Genomic DNA, 21,473 nt, shown 5'->3' on the forward strand with positions numbered 1-21,473 from the left:
GTTAAGTGACTAAAACTGATTCAGACCAGGGTCACACAGCTAGCAAATATCTGAAGCTAGATTTGAACTCAGATCTTCCTGACTCCAAACCCAATGCTCTAACTACTACACCACTTAGCTGTCACCCAGTCCAACCCCCTCATATTCTAATAAGGAAACTGAGTCGGAAAAACTATATGGTTTACCCAAGGTCAAATAAATTTCAAAAGTAACAGAGGTCTGATTTGAACCCAGGTTCTTTGACTTCAGACTCAGTGTTCTATCTATGCACCAAGCTGTCAGGTGATAAGCCTTGGTTTTTAACAGGCAGAGCAGATCTTATACATGCAAATGAGTGTTGTCTTTTAACATTTCCAAAATGTTGCCATTGCTCAAAAAGTTTTCCAGGCCCTATTTTGAAACTATGCTCAGGGCCAGTTTCTGAGCCACCAAACAAAATTAGTCACTTTATTACTTTATAGTCACAATTCATTCTAATCTAAGATTCTGTTCCTTGGCTTGATGGAAAGAACACTGAGAATCAGTACTGAGAATCAGTAAATCTGGATTCTAATCCAGACTATATGCCACAAACTCATTATGTGATTGTGGATGAGTCACTTCTTCTCTGTGGGCTCTTATTTCTCCATCTCTTAAATGATGGGGTTGAATTAAATAAACTCTAAGAGCCCTTCCAGCTCTGAAATTCATCACATCAATGAGATGAGATGAGTTTGGTCTACCACTTCATTTGCTAAACTTGGCTCTCAGTGATTTCTGGCTATTTCCCCTCAAATCAGAACCACCCGCAAAAGATAAAGATTTTCTGTCATTCAGAATACTCTACAAAATGGACCCTTGCCTCATGCCAAAGTGTTCCATAAGTGAAAGATCTAAACATGTTTAGAATAATGTTGTGCCTCTGATCTTGACAACTGCCTAGGTCCTGTAGTCTTTGACACAGGGATGGGTAAGAGAATGAGGGCTCAGAAAGTATTGTCAAGGACAAAGCTGTTGTTGACCTTGGATGCAAAATCATTATGCCCAAATTCTTCTGTTTCTTTTTCTGTGCCTGAAATCTCAGGTAGCTCACAGTACAGACCAATGTACAAGACTTCTCTCTAAGGTGACATTTAACCCAGAGGAACACAAATACAGACACAAAGGGAAAACTGTCCAGGTGACTGAACTTCCCAAAGTCAACACTTTTCTGCAATAAAGAGCTCTCCCCTGGATCTCTTGATCTCCTTGCTGTTAAGAAATGATCCACTAGTATTGCATAATGGGTCAGCCTAAGTGTTAGTTCAGAGACTTTGGCCCTCATTGCTTCTATATTTTATCTATATAAGGTATGGGGGGGCAGTGTCTGTGTGTATATACGCATGTGTATATCACATATATTATGTGATTACATGTATGTACACATCTGTACATACCTGTGTAAGGGGTAAAACTAAATGTGTGTGGACACTGAATCAACCTTAGAAAGTTCAACCCATACTCTCTCAGCAGGAGGCCCCTGGTAATAATATTCTCACACCTACATGCATTATATGTATGTATATATGTACATATATAATATATACACATATATGTATTACGTATACATAGTATAAAGATATACACCTATATTTTGTGTGTATGTATCTGTATATATATATATATATATATATATATATATATATATATACTATATTGCATGTGTGTGTGCCATGAATCAAGAAAACCTGATTTCAAATATGACCTCAGACACTTACTAGCTATGTCACCCTGGGCATATCACTTAACCTCTTTCTGCCTCAGTTTCCTCAACTATAAAATGGGGATAATAATGGAACCACCCTCCCAGGGTTATTGTGAGGATGAAATGACATAGTTTTTGTAACATGCTTAGCACAGTACTTGATACAAAATAGGTGTTTGAAAAATGCCTGTTTCTCCCCCCTCTCATACCTAAAAGAAGTCTCAGAATGGGAGAGAGGCTGATACACCCTTTGTGCTATTGGAAACAATTGTTGCCTTCCTATTGCCATATACCTCATATTCCCCTCCTTCCTCATCCCAGTAACAAAAAACTTTCAAAGTGACAAGGTGATGTATGCGTTGCTTCATTTACAAGCCCAGCTTATCTTATAATTGTATGAATGTAGGTGGCAGCTAGGTGAAGCAGTGGATAAAGTACCAGCCCTGGATTCAGGAGGACCTGAGTTCAAATGCGGCCTCAGACATTTGATACTAGCTGTGTGACCCTGGGCAAGTCACTTGACCCTCATTGCCCTGCAAAAATTATTATTATTGTTGTTGTTGTTGTTGTTGTATGAATGTATAAGTTCCAATGCATGTGTTTTAAGTAACAGTCTTAACTCACCTTGAGTCACCTGGGATGGGAAACCTAGAAAATTCAGTATAGTAAATGATCAGTGATTCTTCTCTGATTCTTTACCCTCTATAGTAAATCAGACAACTCTGAAAAGCAATGATTTAGTTTCTTTTCTTTTCTCCAACATTTAAGGTTTCATCTAACAAAGCTGAAACTAAAACTGATTCAGAAGACAAGGTAGGTAGTTTTATGTATCTATGTATATGCCTGCAACTAGGTTTCAAAAAACTTTCATTCAACCAACATTTGTTAGGTATCAACTTGGGATGCAAAGATAAAAAATGACATGGTCTCTGACCACAAGTAGTTTACAATCCAACAAAGGGATTAGAGATCTCAATATATACTACTTTATAACAGAGAAAAATGAATAATAATGTGCAGAACTTCCCTGCTAGGTTCTGATTCTAAGCTGTATGTACATGTAGTTGGGTAGTTTAGAAGCATATCTCACTGAACTGTTACAAAACAGAGTATATAACCATAATGGAAATCAAAGTTGTCATTTTCCCAGTTGAATCCCTGAATGGTTGCCTAAATGCAAAATCAAATAATTGAGCAGCTGGATGACAAATTATTTTATGTGTTTAAGTGTTTAAGGGAAAATACCAGTGTTCTATGCTACGGTTATTCATTGTGCACGTTGTATATCTTTCAAATACATCAAAACTTATTTTCTCAAACTATGTTAGCAGTGGCAAATGTTGACTGCAAAATGAGCTAACAATGATGCTTATTCTTATTTATGCCTACTTGATAAAAGATGTAGCTTTTCCCTATAACCCCTTTAAAAATCCCTATTCTAAAATTATCTTGATTGATCTAAGATTTTTTTATAGTAAATTTTACTCACAAATTGGGGGGTTTTTTTTCAGTTTTGTTGGTATTTTTCCCCTGCTTAATTTGTGTTGCTTGGGTTGAGTTACACACTTCAATTGCCAGAAATAAATAAATGAATAATTGTTAAATGTATATGTGTATATAATTCCCATAGATGCACAGATAAATGCATAAAAAAGGTAAAACATTAAGGGGGAGAAGGAGAGGAATGAGCAAAGTCCTTTGGGCATGTTTAAGGAGAAAGAGATCATTTTCAGCTGAGGGGATCAGGAAAAATTTCATGGAAACTGGAGTGTGAACAAGAAGGATTTCAGTGGGCAGAGAAGTGGACAGAACACTCTCCTGACATTCACCTGTACAAATGCATGGAGGTGAGAGAATGCAGGATGACACCTAGGATGGTTAGTGGTCTAATTTGCCTAGAATAGAAATTGCATGAAAGTATATGGTATGAAATAAGACTGGAGCAGTGGGTAAATGCCAGACAAGGGAAGAATTTAAATGTCAGGTTACAGAACATGCATCATATTACAATAAGCTGAGTCACTCAAGATTTACAATGAGGGGAATAACATTGTACTAGATATTAGGGAGCACTGGAGAGGGGAAGGACTGGCAATATGGAGACTAGTAAGGAGGTTTCTATAATAGCATAGGTGAGTGACAGGGAGTGACTGATTAGGGAGATAGCAAAATGAATGGAGATGAAGGGACAAATGAAAGAGATACTACAGTGTTATGCCACCATAGTAGATCCTCCAAGAATGGACATAGTGTGAATATTAGTCCAGGAGTAGTATAGAAATTCAGAGAGGAACAGATAGAGACCAAAAGACAGTGACAGAGAGACAGAGATAGACAAAGAGGATGTGGATAGAAACCAATTGCTGGAGCCAGGAGGACCTGAAAGCTCAGGTCTTGCCTCTGATACACACTGGCTGAGGGACCCTGGGTAAGTCACTAACCTCTCAGAGTTCTATGTAACTCTAAGAGAATGAGTTGCAGAAAAGAGGGTGACTTGCATTGGTAGAGGGAGTTCCTTTGTCTAGAAGTTCCCTATGTCGATGAAATGACAGACCCAAGTACCTATCATTCTATAACTGGGGTAAAAATGAATAGAACCTGCCAACTGACTGACTATAAAGGGTGAATGGAGAGGTTTTGCCTAGGAGGATGGTGGTACCTATCTATCAAGAAGAAACACACAATTTTTTTTTTTTAAGAAGAAGAAATAGCACAAAATCTGAAAAGAGAAACGGTGATTTCTGTTTGGATGGGAATTGAAGCGGCAGTAGATTGTCCAAGTAGAGATGTCTCTTAGGTAGAAATCCAGGTCCAGGAACTTGGGGAAAAGATTGGCCTGCATATATATGATATGTATACACACACACACACACACACACACACACACACACGTGCTTGCTTGCATGCACACACAGAGAAGCATTTGAGCCCACATAGGTAAGATGAGCAAAGCTCTGGGAATGAATGAGATCATCAAGAGAGACTATAGAGAGAAGAGTTGAGGAAAGAGACTGGAGGGTGGGGGTGGGGTGCAGGAGGGGAAGGGCAGTTAGGGAACTAGAGAAGGAACTAACAAAGGATCAAGCAGAACTCAGATGTGTCATATAGTAGGGGCTTAATAAATGTTTGTTGACTGAAGCAGAGAGGTAGGAGAAAGGATTAGGCAGAATTATGGAAGCCAAGGCAGAAAAGAATCTTTAAAAGGAGGAGGCAGTCAGCAGTGCCAAACATTTTTGAGAGACCAAGGAGGAAAAAGCCTGAGAAAAAGTCAAATTTGCCAATTAAAAGTTCATTAAGGGGCAGCTAGGTGGTGCAGTGGATAAAGCACCGGCCCTGGATTCTGGAGGACCTAAATTCAAATCCGGCCTCAGACACTTGACACTTGCTAGCTGTGTGACCCTGGGCAAGTCACTTAGCCCTCATTGCCCCACTAAATAAATTTTTAAAAATTAAAATTTTTTAAAAGTTCATTACTCAGGGCAGCTAGGTGGCGCAATGGATAGAGCACCAGCCCTAGATTCAAATCTGACCTCAGACACTTGACATTTACTAGCTATGTGACCTTGAGTAAGTCATTTAACCCCAATTGCCTCACCAAAAAAAAAAAGTTCATTACTCATACTCATCTTGAAGGGAACTATTTTTAGTCCAATCATGAGGAGTAAAACCAGATTGTAATGAGTTGAGGATTAAGTGAGTAGTGAGGAATTGTAAGCAACAACTGAAGACTAGTCCTTCTGGAAGTTTAACAATGAAAGGAAGGAAAAATGAAAGAAGAAGAGAGAATGGGTGAAGTTATAAAGAGGTTTTGAGTTATAGAAAAGGAGAAATGAGGGAAATGTGACAATGATCTTTGTCTTCTCAGTAAAATAGGAGACAAGGTCACCCACAAAGAGAAGGGAAGGAGGAGTGATGTTGTGGACTTGAAGAAATTTGATAATGGTTTGGGATAGCCACAGTGTGATAAGGATGAATAGAGAGTCCTGTGCAACAGTGAGAGCCCATTTGAGCTTGGATCTTATAAATTTGTAGCGGCCTCTGTAAGCACAGTTTCGTGACTTCCTCCAGCGGAGCTCAGAGCAGAAGAGTGGAGGGGCAGCTAGGTGGCACAGTGGATAAAGCACTGACCCTGGATTCAGGAGGACCCGAGTTCAAATCCAGCCTCAGACACTTGACACTTACTAGCCGTGTGACCCTGGGCAAGTCACTTAACCCTCATTGCCCCACAACAACAACAAAAAAAGATATTGCTGAGGATAGAGGCAGAAGCATAGTGTGGAATTATAATGGAGAGTTGTTGGGTTTTGTCCTTCATTTTCAAAAAGGATCATGACATTGGGGTGATGTTATGACTTGCAATGAATTGGATTTAAGTGAGATAGGACTCTACAAAATCACCAACCTCACTCTCTCCTCCAGAGCCATCTAGGTCCAGTGGCCAGATCAGATAGATAGATAGATAGATAGATAGATAGATAGATAGATAGATAGATAGATAGATAGATCAGAACAACTGGAGATGGCCCTAGATGTCTAAGGCAATTGGTATTAAGTGGCTTGCCCAGTGTCACACAGTCAGCAAGTGTCTGAGGTAAGATCTGAACTCAGGTCCTCCTGACTTCAGGACCAGTGCTCTAACCACTGTGCCACCTAGCTGCCCACAATGAAGAGTAGGAAGCAAGCGACCTCCTTCTGCTAGCCTCTGTGAGTCAAGGCTTTGAGCAAAGGAGCATCTAATGCCAGAGGGGATGATGGGAAAAGATATACTGTCTCCAGGGATAATGTAGGTTTCAGTTACCACAAGACGAAAAGAATTTAAGAGGAAAAGTTCTACAGTGGCTATCATCTGACCATAAGAGAATGGGGTTCAGGAGGTGTACACATGCAGATATGGAATGGGAGGGTATGGGGCCAAGATGATAGGTCCAGGATCATGGAGAGAAGTAGCAGGGGAAAGGTATTTTAGCTCAGAGAAGTGTGTGATGTTGAATGATAAAGATTTATGAAGCAAGAAGTTGAGTGTTGCTGATGAAAGGGAAGATGAAAGCTTATAAGCTAAGCTGTTTGAGGGAAGTTTTATATCTCCCATCTCCCACTGTTTGCGTGTGTGTGTGTGTGTGTGTGTGTGTGTGAATGTATCTGTTTTCCTCTGTATCTTCATATCTAGATTTTGAATGAATGAAGGGTTTCCTTGGCCATTTCAGCCAAGTTGTCAGATTGTGTGGTAGGCCATGTACTCTTAAGCTGATGGCCTTGATGGATATTTCATTTCATTCTCAGACTCAGTTCATTTTGTTAATCAGCTCTTGTTTATAATCAACCCAAGAGCCATTTTAAAAGGCATGAATGGGGAAAGTGATTGCTCCATTGTCGTCAAGATGTTTCTTATCCTCTAATTTCTGAGGTTGAGAATTAGCAGTGAAAATGGAAATGGTAATAGAGTAATTGTAGTCAGTGTGTGGTGACCTTCCTCTTTTTGTTGCTGTGCAAACATGCCCAGCAAACTCAGCAGAAACTGCACAGAGAAGGTTTGAAAGGAGTGAAACTCCTCTGGAAGAAGACTGGAGGTGCCAGATTTTTTAATATTTCACAATATGCCCATTGTTATTCCAATGATTTTAAAAAAGTTCCTCCCCTTGGAATGAAGGTGTTCAGTAAAATTAAATAGCTTCTCTCTAGGAAACTTGCCAAATGTTAATGAAGGGCGTGTGGAGAGTACAGCATATCCCATGGGGAGCCTAGGACTCGCTGAAAATATAGCAAACTCTCCAAGAAGAAACTGATAATTTGGAATAATAGATTTCTAAAGAAAATTTCCCCCTTTCCCACTGACATCACAGATTCTCTCCAGGGAAATTCATGATTCAAGTTTCAGGAGAACTGTGGTGAGAAATGGAGCCATCAGAGAGAGATTCTCTATGCTTATTTTTTATTGCCCTTAGCTTGAGTCTGAAGATATGGCCAAGGAATGAGTGGCTTCCACATGCTCCTCCCTCCTCCCCTGAGTCTCACAGAATCTCTTGCAACTCAGAATTATGTTCCTTTGACTTACAGTTTATGTCTTTATTCTTGAATTTGTCTATTTAAGGAACCTAAACGGATTGTCTTTATTATGTGTTTGCCATACTGCAAGCAGGGCTCAGGGCAATGTCACACAAAGTACTTCCTATTTCCCCATGCTCTGTATTGTTTGGGAATATTTTGCATGAGTGGGTTTAGCCTAATGCACTCTCAAGACTCTGCTTCATTTGGACTCTGCTCCTATCCTAGAATTAAAATATCAGAGTTATCTCTGGAAATGATAAGATCTCAATATTCCTCCCCACTGACTTGGACATAGCTCCCTCTGGCATCATTTGAAGCTTTGTGGCCTAACAGGAGGAACATTTATGAGCATGGTTTCACAACCATCATAATAACCCTTTTAAGACCTTGTTTCAAAGTCTTTTAAAGGACTTTTTTAATTGAAAAGTGCAGCCAGACTTCTGGGAAGTATTTGGTCTTGCCACTGTAATTGACATATTGACAAACAGCTGTTTGCTAGGCAAGTCTTATGATGAAATGTCAGCTATCATCATTGTCATTAAATATTATGTATAGAATATTCATCAACCCAGAAACACATACAACATTGGCATGGGACAATACTGTTAGTCAGGCTGGCAATGAGAGTGACCATTACTTAGTAATTTCAGCTTTATATCTTCCTTAACTTAGCCAGAGTAGATTAGTTCATGAAAGAAGTTTCATTAACATTTAGCCTCTTGAGTAGTCTGGTTTTGCCATTATGAAATGAAATTACCACCCATGCTAGAGACACTTGTCCATCCCTTCCACCCCTAAATAGAAATGATCCTATTATCTTGTGGTTCCAAAATCCTTTCCTTTCACTTATGTATTCAATGCCTATGTGGGGAAAAGATATTTTGGTGCCTTCCAGTGTTTAAAATCACTGGGATTGGATATTTTTTATTGCTATTATTCTCTTTGGGCTGCTAATATTTTGAGATAAAGAATTAAGAAATTTGGTTAATCACTGGGATCCATTGTGTGACATAAGATATAGTCACCTGAAGCTATCTGCTTGAGGCACTCTATTTTTTTCTTTTCATCTGGATGGCTAATGGGGTGTGGACACTCTCTAAATGCATTTTGATTGTCATTACTGACTGAGTTCACACTTAACAAAGGCCTTCTCACCCAGCTGAGAATTTGGGTGTGCCTAAATTTCCATGGAGTAAGTCATGCTCTTACAGGAGAATCATCATCCATCATTAAACATTCAGATATTACTGGGATGGGCATTTGGGAACAATATCCATTGACAGGTGTGTGACTATCTTAGCATGCAATTAATTAATAATGAAAAGAAAGTGGATAATGTAAAATAAAGTCAAAAACTACTCAACTGTGACTACTATCACCTGAAAGGGATCGAAAACTGAGAAGGTTCATGATGGACCAGCCGGTCAGAAGACAACAGGAGAAGTCCAGGCCAAAGGAGCCAAGAAAAAGAATACAGAGAGCCCCCGGCTAGGCTATGCCTTTAGAAAATTCTTTAGGCATAAGGTCTGTATCTTGTTGCTAGAGAAAAGCAGAACCCTGGCCTGCAATGGATGATATGGATTCTGGTCATCCATGGACCAAAATCTACCTTGGCAAAGGGAGAGGTTTCTGTAGGTGTTTGGGACTGTCAAATGACAAATGAAGTCGGTATGAGATAGTATAGTCTAGTGGAAAGAACACTGGATTTGGAGTCAGGGAGCCTGGATTCGAATCATGTCTCTGCCACTTACTACCTGTATGACCTTGGGCAAGTCATTTAATTTCTCTAGGTCTAAGTATCCCAGTCTATAAAGTAAGAGGCCTGCATTAGATTACCTCTAAAACCCCTTCCAGGTCTAAAAATCTACAATCTAAGAAGCCAATTTAAACGACAGCCCCAAAACCTGCATGGTTACAAACCTGCCCTCCCTGGTATCTCCCACCTGTAGGGCAGGGTTCTGAAATAATTCTCCTAACCCAAAAGTCATGTCTCTTACCCGAGAAAACCTATATAACTGTATGATTTTACTTTGTTACTAACAAAACTTATACCACCCTGCAACAGACAAAGAGGAAAAACAATGAATTAAGGCAGGGTAAGGTAGCCTCTTTGTTAGAAGCAGGCTGGGCCTTTAGAAAATAGAGAAAACTAAAAAGGCTGCAGGTGTGCAGGTATCAACTTCCCAGTTTGCTAGAGTGATGCCCTTGGGTGCTCAAGAGAACCACTACAACTACATTATTCCAGCATACTTGGAAATGAGTCAAAAATATCCCCCAAGCTCAGCTTAATGCAATGAGCACACGCAGAAAGCCCTCTCTCTTAATGTCCTGCTCTGGGAGCCATGCCTGTAAGGAGTTCTTTGGAAATATTTTTGAGATGGAGTTGAAATTTACACATGCTATCAATATTGTGAATTTATCCTTTGAAATGAGAGCACATTTAGAAATCTTAAGCATATTTCCTTAAAGAGAAATATTGTTCTGGTAAAGGACAGGGATGATCTGGAAACTAATGCTATAATTTGTAGTTCAGAGCTCCCCCTGCCCCCCCCCAAAAAAAGCAGTTGTACACTAGACAGCATCTCATGACTGACTACGGGCAAAATATGATATCATTCATCACATGGGAACATTCCAGACCAACACCCACTTGGGATGTTTTTGTGAGCAAGGAATTTTGATAATTGAAGAGTTTTTTCTTTTGTTCAAATATATGTATATATGTACATATATAGGCACATACCCATATAGTATATAATATATACACATGCATTTATGTAGTATGTATGTGTATGTGTGTGTGTGTGTGTATATATATATATATATATATATATATAAAGTTTCACCCTATCCCACTCCCTTCACCTGCCCACCCATGTATTTCAATAAGGACAAATGCAGTGCTTACTTTAAGAATGCCATTTCAGGGTGAAGAGGGAGTACCAAATAATCTAGTAGACTATATTCTGCCACTAATGCACATGCAAAATGAGAAAAGACTGAATTCTGGGAAAACTCTGGGAAGATGGAGAGGAAATGCCCCATTCTGGACATCTACACTATGTACATTTTGACAAGTCTTTACTTTGTGAGACGCATAGTCTTTTAGAACTGCATTTTCCAAATTCTCTGAATTCCTTTTCACACAGCAACTTAACGCATGATTTCTGAAGCTTGTAGCTGCTTCTGAGACCCTTCCTCCTGACCACTGGAGACTTTTCATTTTATTCTTGTTAGAAGTCTATCATCACTAATGGAATGGCCCATTCAAATGGAAAGACTCCCATCAAAATCAAGTAAATGGGTCCTTCCATCAAACTTTTCACAGTGTCACAAAGGGCATGATTCTGATCTTCCCTTTTTTTCTTAGATTTACAAATTATGGCAGAAGGGAGAAACACTTACCCCAAGACCAACCCAGAGCTTCAAGTCTAAAACACTGTCTTCTACTTCTCACATAATAAGGGCTAAGGAAGACAAAGAGCTAGCTATTGCTGCAATGTAGACTTGGCTAAGTTCTTAAGCAGGTCATATACACTTAGCTTCTCTTAGTGTCTCTATGAATGCCAACACTTTATTAACTTTGACGAAATAAATGGTTCTGGGCTCTCTGAGGGCTACGACATTCTTTTTTTAGTCAGACTAAAATAAAGGCATTGTTATTTTTCTTAAGTCATACAGAAGTATTGGTATTATAAAGGATTAAAAGGAGAATTTAGTCTTTCACAAATAGAAAGTGTGGTTTAACTCATTTTTCTTATGGCTACATGACTCATTATCAATAAGTCAACCAAGAAGCATTTATTAAATACTTAGCATATGCCAGCATATGTCTCCTGAAGATAAGGAGACAAAAATGAAAAGTCTCTGACCTCAGGTTGCTTACATTCTCTCTAGGAAGACAACATGTACAGCTATAAGTACATCTGAAACATGGATAAAATAGATGGAAGGGAACTTTCTGAGGACATGCATTATTGTCAGAAAATGCACACCAACATATCAGCACTTTTTACTTGGCAAGTTTTCCATATCTATATAGGATCCAATGAAGCCACCTTCTCATCTTAGAATGTTAAGATTATTGTTAATGGTCTCATAGGAACTATTTTCTTCATACATTCATTGTTTTTCAGGTCTTTGTGTAATCATTGTCCCTTACTAACATCATCCCCACAATGTGAAAATAAGATAACAGTACCAGTAACATGGCACAATGTATCTACGTTCAATACATTTGGGTGGCCTGAGAGAGTGCCCATAAGTGGAAGTAGAATATATATATATATAACATGTTCCTCCTTCACTGAACATCAATGGCCCAAACATTGAATAGAGTGGTCCATGATATGGTCGCCCTGTCAAAACAGCCCTGAATGATAAAAAATAGAGGGGGCAAAATGAGGGGCTTCTTGTGCCCGATATCGGACTAGAGAGGAAAGATTATGAAAACTGGGAACAGTGGGGCAAAGTAGAGGTGGAAGAGGAGGTTTTGTCTTGTTTCTTTGGGACCCTTGACCTGCCTGTCTAAAATAGTTTATTAGAGTTTAATTCAGAACTATAACTGAGTGATTCTCAAGTTGTCCTTTGTTAAGGGGATCTCCCATGCATGTTCATTTCTCTTGTAATAAACCTGGTTTTCACATAGTTCTCATGAGATTGTGATTGCCTGTTGACACCTTCTAGAGTGAATAAAGGTTTCAATTCAATTCAATAAATTCAACAAACATTTATTAAACACCTATAATGTTCCAGGCACTGTGTTATGCACTGGTTTGGCAATTATGCACCTGCTTTGAACAATGTAGACATCCTCTGTTGAGGACAAAAAGCAGCCAAACTGGGTCATTCAAACCAAAATAAATTTTTGTGGTTTGAATTATTGGTTATGAGATCAACTCTTACCAAATTGACTGGATCTTTCTGTATTCACCACTTCCCTTGGCCTACAGAATAGGCACTTTTAAAAAATGAATCATCTAATATAATCTCCTTTTTTCATCTGTGAATCAGAGGCATAAAACTATGACATGTTTGGGGTTAACTCTGTTCCAAGAGGTAGTATGAATAGTGGGTAGGGCACTAGACTTAGAATCAGAATGACATGGGTTCATATCCCACCATAGACACTAGCAGTGTGGCCCTGGATAAGTCACATAATCTCTCAGGGCCTCATCTGTAAAATGAAGGGGCTGGGATCTATGGTCCTCTAGTTCTAAATCTATGATGCTATGATCATATCCTTTTACTTTCCAGGGCTTCAAGTACTGCCCAGATCATGTGAGGCAACACTCCAAGACCCTAGGAGGGAGCCTAATGATTTGGCTAACTCCTGCCAAGAGTATTATTGTGCAGCCAGGCAAAGCAAGGCCCAGGATGATTTTTGCTAAATGGCATGGTGGGAAGGACAGATTGTACTGAATATTGTTGTTTCCTTGAAATCCTGCTTATGTACCTGATGTGCTCCAGCCCTTAGCAAACAAGCGAGCAGCAACTCTGGCAGACCCTTCTGTCACATAATGTAGAAATGGCTCCCCAAATATTCCAGAGAGAAGCATATTCTTTGTGCAACACACTCTTACCCCCCCCCTTATCCTACCTGCATTCATCACTCCTAAGAAATTGTAACCCCCAGTAACAACCATTCTCCCAATCTTTTCTTTTTTTTTAGTGTTTTGTTGTTTTAAAATAGAAAATATTGGGCCATGTGTGTTCATTTCCCCCTCAGTCTCCTTTAATTCTGTGAATAACCATTTGAAGTTAAAACTGTGCAGATTGTCTAAGACTTGCTGGAACATGCATAATGCAGAAAATCATTAGCAATCTCATCTTGTCCTGCCATCTATGAAATACAGACGGCTTTTTCCCCTTTAATTCTCCTGTGCTCTGCAGGTCTATGCATTTTAAAATGGGGCCGGAGATTACTCCTTAAAACTTATAGCAAGACTTTGATCATTCTTGTCAAAACTCATAAGTAGACTTTGATTTCCCTCTCTCTCTCTGGAGGCTTAGATTGTTCCACAGAGTAGTTGTCCCTCAGGACTGTCCAGTTAAATATGGAAAAAAGGCCTCAATTCAGCTTGGGTAACAGACTTATTGACATGTAGACAGAGAAAAACATAAGTCTACTCACTTCTATACAAGTTTTTAACCTTTCTTGTGCCTTGAACCTTTTGGTAGATTGATGAATCCTATTGATTCTTTCTCAGAATAATGTTTTTAAATAATTAAAGAAAATGCTAAATTTCTGTGAAAGGTTGGTAAAAATAAAGATGTAGATTTTTTTTTTCCCATCCAAGTTTCCAGACCTCTGAAAACTACTCACAAATCCTTTGGGTATATATATAGTGAACCACAGGTTAATAACCTCTGCCTTCTAGGGCGAAACAAGATTTGGAAAAACCTTTCTGGGTGTGAAAACAGCAGAATATCAAAGGGCCCCTTCTTTTTGCCAGTTTTTTTCTTCTTGGTGGCAGAGAAGGGTAGGAAAGATGAGCTATATCAAGAAGAGTTCTGCTCTCCCTGAAGGAAAGTTTTTGGGGGAGAATGGAATAGGAGTAGAGCACACTAGCTAAGACTGGATCCATACCCCTATGCCCAGTCATACCTACTTTGCCTCTTTTCTGTCACCTGAATTTCCTACTTGTTGGGGAAGATGTTGAGGGGAGAAGGGAGTGATAGTTGGAGGCCTTGTAAAACACTGACTTTATTTTCTATTTCTTTGCTTTTAGTCTTCAAAAGAAACTCAATCAACATCAAATACCAAAGTAAGTATATTTTCTACAACCAGTTAGTTGTTGCAGAATGGACATAGCCAGGGGGTAATTCAAATGAAGCTGTCTTGATCCACAGTCATCCTTTTCTGGCAAGCATTGATTTTCAACACAGGTTAATAGTGTAAAAAGCACTGGACTTGGAGTCCAAAGACCTGAGTTCAAATCCTACCTCTCCTACTTACTATTCACATGGCCTTGGACAAATAATTCAACCTTTCTTGGCCTCAGTTTCTTCTTTGTAGAATTCAGAAGTTAGACAAGATAATCAGTAGGGCTCCTTCTAGTTCTAAATCCTAGGAAACTATAACTTAAGCAATTGCATATTACTTGATTAAATCAAATCAGCAAGAATTTATAAAACTTGAGGGTAGAAACAGAGGGGGGGAAAGCAACCCTTGCCCTCAGAAATCTTGCAGTCTTGTGGTCCTCCATCATGCCTTCTAAAGAATTATTAGCACACAAGTAGAATAGACCTTTGTTCCTTTTAAGTCTTTTCCTTTTTTATCATTTTGAGCAACTATTTGTCTTTTGGGGCTTGCTTGTTTTTAACATATATAGGGTGCTGAAAAGTCACCTGCTTCTTCAGCTAATACAAAATCAGACAAAGCCACCTCTTCATCACCTGAGGCCCAAGGGACACAGAAAAATACTAAAGGCTTGGACTCTTCAGCTCAGCAACAAACGACAGCATCCTCAGAATCAGCAAAGAATGGGACAAAGGAGAAATCTCCCACTTCTCTTCCCCTGGGCAAGCTATTTTGGAAAAAGGTCTGTATTGTCTTAGTTTGCTATTTTCAAGGTTTGAAGGTATTCTGTTGCTTGACTTGTTGGGAATGTATTTCTAGAAACCAAATCTGTGAGCGCGCGCGCGCGCGTGTGTGTGTGTGTGTGTGTGTGTGTGTGTGTGTGTGTGTGTGTGGTGTGTGTTTAAAATTATTACTCTCATTCAATAGTGAGCTGACATACTTTATTTCTCCAACAGGATGGAACTTGCATTTAAGTTGATGGTGTCTTACTGATTGCTCAGAAGAGTTAATTATCTATCAGGTTAAAACATGTGTTTTGTGTGAGATAAAAAGAGGTGCACAGATATGGTTTCTCTTTCTTTGAACCACTCTTGCACATAACATACAAAGTTATAGTACTGTGTGATTTCTTTTAGCAGAGTTCTACTCATTAGAATAGCTGCTGACTCCCAGCTCTCTCCTAGTTTCCCATGTAAACTCTGAGCCGTTGGATCAATGAATATCCCCTTAGAGTTTCTTTGGATTGTCTTTTTCCCAGCCAGATGTGGTTAGTCATTAGAAGCTGTTTAGGTTCTATTCTTGTACTGGGAATTCAGGGCGTTTACCCAGCTCACCAACAAAGCAAATACACCCTTGGCTTTGGCTCTACGTGGAAGTTCAAACAGTTGCTGTCTGGATTATTTTTTTTTCCCCTCCAGAAGCAGATGCCTCAGGTATGAGTAGTGAAAGGAAAGGGGGTGGAGTTATTCTGAGCACTCTCACATAATTACCATTGCTAGGGAAACCACTGCCACTGATGTGCCTTCTAAATTGCTGCTTCATCTGAAAGCAGTAAAATAGAGTGCAGAAGGTACTTGGGGATTTCAAAAGGAAGTTGGGCAGAAGAAGCAAGCTGTTAAATATTTAATTGGCAACTAAGCCCAGAAAGGTGTTTGAGCAGATTCCTCTTTATACAGGTGATAAATACAAACATACCTGATGTTTGGAGAGACATGGCTTTGATGTCGATTTCAATTCCTTGTCTGGAATTCTAAAAGAATTCTAAATTCTAATTCGAGATACTCTAAGATTCCAGAAATTCTGTATAATGGAATGTCTAGATTCTATAAGATGTGAAGGTGACAAATAGAATGTAATGGGCTCTTCAATATCCCTTTCCAATTTGGGAATGTTTAGATCTTGTCAGTCCATCTCTATGTTCTGACACAGACACCAATAACTATTGGCTGTGTGGTCCAAGAGATTTGGGATTAGAGCACCTGAGTTTGAATCCATCAGGATTCTCTCTCTGCCCCATATCACCTGTTTAACCTTGGACAAATCATTTGCCTTCTCCACAACTCAATTCCAGAGAGTAAAATGAGATGGTTGGAATAGATGATTTCGAGTTCTTTTCTAGTTTATAATCTATGATCCCAAACACCCTTAAGGATACTATTGTTCCCATTCTCTCCTATCAGGGAGACTTCTTTCTCACCAAATACCCCCATTTTTTCCTATGAAGGTATCTTCTATCTGTAGTTTGCAATGTTTAGAGTTTCAGTAGAATGATGGTCACAGAGTTCTCAACCTTTTAAACTCTGAGCCTCACACACTTTGGAAAAAATACCACCCCTTTCTCTTTCTGCCCCATGTTTTGTCTCTGTTTTCTTGCATACTTTCCCAGTTTTAGAATATGAAATGAAGAAATCTATTCCACTTGAAAGTACCCTCACCAATGTGAGGACCCTTCTGATAAACTTCTAGCTAAAGCAGAATCCTCTGCAGAGATTGTTTTTTGTTCCTTTCCACTAACTACAAAAATGCAGGTCTAAGGGAAATAAAAATTCCATGTAAGAGAAAACAAACATGGTGTTTTTAGAAGATTCAGGATTTTTTTTTCTTTGAACCAATCAGACATCTGAACCAACTTCAAGCAACTTCAGGAACACTTTTAGGGATACATGATGAAAAGACCTGGAAAATATATTTAATAATGATGCCCAAGGTTTCTCTCTTCTAGTTCTATCAATTGGGATTTAAAAAATGAATTTTTAAGGGGGCAGCTAGGTGGCGCAGTGGGTAAAGCACTGGCCCTGGATTCAGGAGGACCTGAATTCAAATGCAGCCTCAGACACTTGACACTTACTAGTTGTGTGACCCTGGGCAAGTCACTTAACCCTCATTGCCCTGTGAAAAATTAAATTAAATTTAAAATGAATTTTTAAAAAATTACTAAGGACACTACATTGACTCAGTATGGCATAGTAGAAAGAACACTGGACTTGGGGTCAGGAAACCTGGATTCCACTCCCATCTCTGCCATTCACAAAGTATATGACTTCTAACAAGCCACTTAAACTTTGCAAGTGCCCTCCATAAAATTCAAGGATGGAGGGAGGAGGGGTGTCCCTTTGTCCATTCACTCTTAGTCACCTTTTTTCTTTTAACATGGTCATAATGTACTCCATTATCTAACATATTCCATTCTGCTAGATCTGGTTTTTTTTTTCCACTTTGCATTACTTCATAAAAGTCTGTCCACATATCTTTGCATGCCTCATTCTTGTCATCCCCAATTGCATGGGAGTATTCTATTTCATTAATGTGCCACAATTTCTTTAGCCATTCTGTGCCATGGGGTTTTTAAGAGTTTGAAGAGCCCTTAAAACAGATCATCAAGGTCAGTCCCCTTATTTTATAGATGAAGAAGCTGGGCATTCTCCATTTCTTCATCTTTAAAATTATGGAGCTGGGCTGCATGATCTCTACGGTCTCATTCCAGGACAGACATTTTATGATTCTATCATAAAGATGATCATAAAGTTCCTTTTTGGCTCAAGCAACCTGTGAGTCTGTGATTCTATAAGATGTCTCTGTGTGAAGCTGAAAGGGGGGGGGAAGGTGCTTTTTAACTGTTGCTGAAGAAGTTACCATGAGAAAAAATAAATAACCCCTAACTCTCCTGAGCAAACTGATTTCACACTCTAACATAGTTGGAAAAGAGGGCTAAAATAAAGCTAGCAAGAGGAACAGTCCCTTTCTCTTTGTTTCAGCACTAAATCCAGTAGTTCCTAATGAGCCTTTCTAGCCTGACAATCAGAGTGCCAAATGCTGTGGAGGATGCAAAAACCTCAATATTTAGCACAGCTCTCCTGGAGCTTCCAGTATTGTTGGGAAATGAGATATGCCCATCTAGGGGGTAAAAAGAGACATTATATACTTAAATGCTATAGACCTTTGGAGAAGAGAAAACTCAGTAGTCAAGGTAAGCTTCAGAGAGTGCAGAAATGTTGAGTAGGCCTGGAAGGATGGGTGGAATTTGAGTAGACAGAGGAATAATTAGAAGGGAACATTGCCAGCGGGAAAAATATGAGGAAAGATGCGGTTGAAGTGGGTGAGACTATAGTGGAAAGTACAGAAAGGGAGCTGTCATAAAGAAATCATAGACAGATAGGATGCCAAACCTGTGGAAGATATCCAAGCATGTCTGGTAACTTCACTGTGGAGGATTTTTGGAAAGACCGTAATAAGGATCGTGTAGGATATAAAGATGTGGATAAGTTGCCATCTGCCCCAGGAGAAGCAGCTACCACATCTAGAATATCATAGCTCCAGAGAAGGGCTAAAGTAAAGGGTCCTTTATTATGGAAGGCCTAGAGAGATAAGTAGTCTAGACTTGATGGAGCAGACTATACCACCATGGTAGATGATAAAAGGAGAGGCTTAACATGGTAAAGCACAAAGAATATTAGTCTGTTAGTGCCATGCATATTGGTTTAGAGGGGGCACTAGGAAAGATTTAACACTTTTTACAAATGATTTTTTATTGATGTCTCTTGTTTTGACATTGTCTAGATTTTCCCCTGTATCTCTGCCCCACCCTCTCTAAGGCCCAACCCTTTGAACAAAGAATTTCTTAAAAAGAAAAAGGGAGGGGGAAATCTACAAAAACAATTGACACATCAAAAAAATCCACATTAGATGCAATTTTCCACAACAATGAACCACATACACACACACACACACACACACACACACACACACACACACATACACACACACCTATGCAAATGACTGAAAGGAGGTATCTTCTTATTTCTTCTTTGGGGGTTCAAACTTCTCTTCATAACTTTGCAACATTCATTTTTTATTATTTTGTGGTAATCTCTTCATTTACATTGTTGCAGTTATTATCCATGTATATACATATGTATGTATACATATATGTGTGTATACACATATATATAATTTTACTGCCTCTGCTTACTACATTTTGCATCTATTCATGTAAGTCCATGCTTCTCTGTATTCATCATGTTCATCATTTCTGATAGCACATTAATATTTTGTTTTGTTAATGGACCACAACTTGTTTAGCCATTGCCCAACTGATAAGTATCTGTTTTGTTCCCAGTTCTTTGCTACCACAAAAAGTGCTGCTATAAATATTTTGGTGTATGTGGATCCTCCCTTCTTTCTTTGTCAGTGATTTCATTGGGGTATATACTTAGCAGTAAAATGTCAAAGTCAAAGGGTGTGGACATTTTAGCCACTTTATTTGCATAATGCCAAATTGCTTTCCAGAATGGTTGTATTAATTCATGGCTCACTCCACTGACAATTCATTAGAGTGCCTGTCTTTCTACAACTCAACCAGTATTGACTATCCCCATCTTTTGTCATTGTTTCCTATTTGTTGGCTGGGAGGCAAACATAATTTGCCTTTCTCATATTGTTGATGATTTGGAGCATTCTTTCATATGACTGTTAATAGTTTTCCATTCTTCTTTGCAGAACTGTTTGTACATAGCCTTTGATCATTTCCATGTGTGTGAATTGGCTCAGATTGAGATTGAGGCAAAGAGACATGGGAGATGAGGCAGGGGAAAGGAAGGGGAGGGGTGGTAAGGAGATGGGAATTGGGGAGAGGGGGGAGAGACAAACAGATAAAGGGAGGGATGACAGTATTGTATAGTGGATAGATATGTGACTTTGAAATCAAAAGACCAAAATTCAAGTCTGTCTCCTAAATATTCAGTCTATGTGATCCTGGGCATGTCTATTAATTTTAAGTGGTCTAATTAACTATTCTCCAAAACTATAGGGTGCAGACAGTTTGCTGATCTGTATTTATAGAGGAAGTTCCTTCACCTGGGAGTTATATATACTAATGACATAACAGAGCAACTCTGTATCAAAAAAAAAAAAATGAATGTTACTAACCCAAGTAAAGAATGTTTATTATTCAAGTCTATGCATCTGTAACACAAAAAGAAGTGAGCTGGCAATTATCTGGTTAATTTAGTCCATAGACGCAGCCAAACTGGATGATTTGGATTCCAAAGTGGAAGAGAGAGGAAGTTACGGGAGCACAGGACCTTATTTGTCATGGCTTATTGAACTCTCCCAACCTGTTAGTGACATGAGAGAGCAAACACACAGCCCAGCCTCTGCCCTAAAGGCTTATTTTCTAAGAATGTCATATATCTCAGAAAGGGATCAAAGATTCTCTGTACATGTTTCAGTGGCAGCAGGAGATAGAGAGATGGCAGAGCTGTGAATGGTCTAAGGACCAAGAAAATTCTATTTCCAGCTGATCTAAGGAATGAATGAGAGAAAGGCCTTAACAATCATTAAACTCTCTTATAGATAAGGAAACTGAGTCCAATGGAAAGGCAGTGACTTGCCCAGAGTCACTCAACTAGGTCAGGGCAGTTAGGACAGGAGAGACTGGCTCTACAAGCACACTGACTATAGGTAACTCTTTCTACTACACCCTTGTTCTACAAAGTGACACAATTTCTTGCAATCTCATTTTCCATCCAAATGAAGGACATTCTTTTTTCTCTCTAAACAGGAAGCTGAAAACAGGAACTGATTATTGATCTAAGTGTTCCCACATTTTAAACATTGTTTAAGGTTAGCTCTGTGGGAGTGACTGTAAGAGTGTGTCTGTAAACACACAGACACCATTGCTACAGTCTTCAGTGCATCTTCTAACTGGGAAGGGTAGAACAAACATGATTAAGAAAGAATTAAAGACCAAGAAAGACAAGGAGATAGTAACAGAGCCCCTAGAGAAACGCCAGGCGACTGGAGGCTACAACCTGGGGTATTAAATGTTAAGCCCCAACCAAATCCTAGATGATATTTTTAAACATAGTTTGTAAGGCCTGTATAGAAAAGGAAGCTGGAAAAGTC

The 21,473-nt window shown here is 39.1% G+C and overlaps 1 protein-coding gene across 1 annotated transcript in view; it reads left to right on the top strand.

Moving 5' to 3' along the window:
* Positions 1–21,473, top strand: part of BCAS1 (brain enriched myelin associated protein 1) — a 117,135-nt gene that overhangs the window by 45,283 nt on the left and 50,379 nt on the right. Inside the window, exons 5-8 of the mRNA XM_043980960.1 lie at positions 2,492–2,536; positions 9,155–9,292; positions 14,500–14,535; positions 15,103–15,312. Coding sequence (XP_043836895.1) covers positions 2,492–2,536; positions 9,155–9,292; positions 14,500–14,535; positions 15,103–15,312 — 429 coding nt within the window. The remainder of the gene's footprint in view (positions 1–2,491; positions 2,537–9,154; positions 9,293–14,499; positions 14,536–15,102; positions 15,313–21,473) is intronic.

The sequence above is a fragment of the Dromiciops gliroides genome, chromosome 2 (assembly GCF_019393635.1).
Source record: "Dromiciops gliroides isolate mDroGli1 chromosome 2, mDroGli1.pri, whole genome shotgun sequence".
NCBI lineage: Eukaryota > Metazoa > Chordata > Mammalia > Microbiotheria > Microbiotheriidae > Dromiciops > Dromiciops gliroides.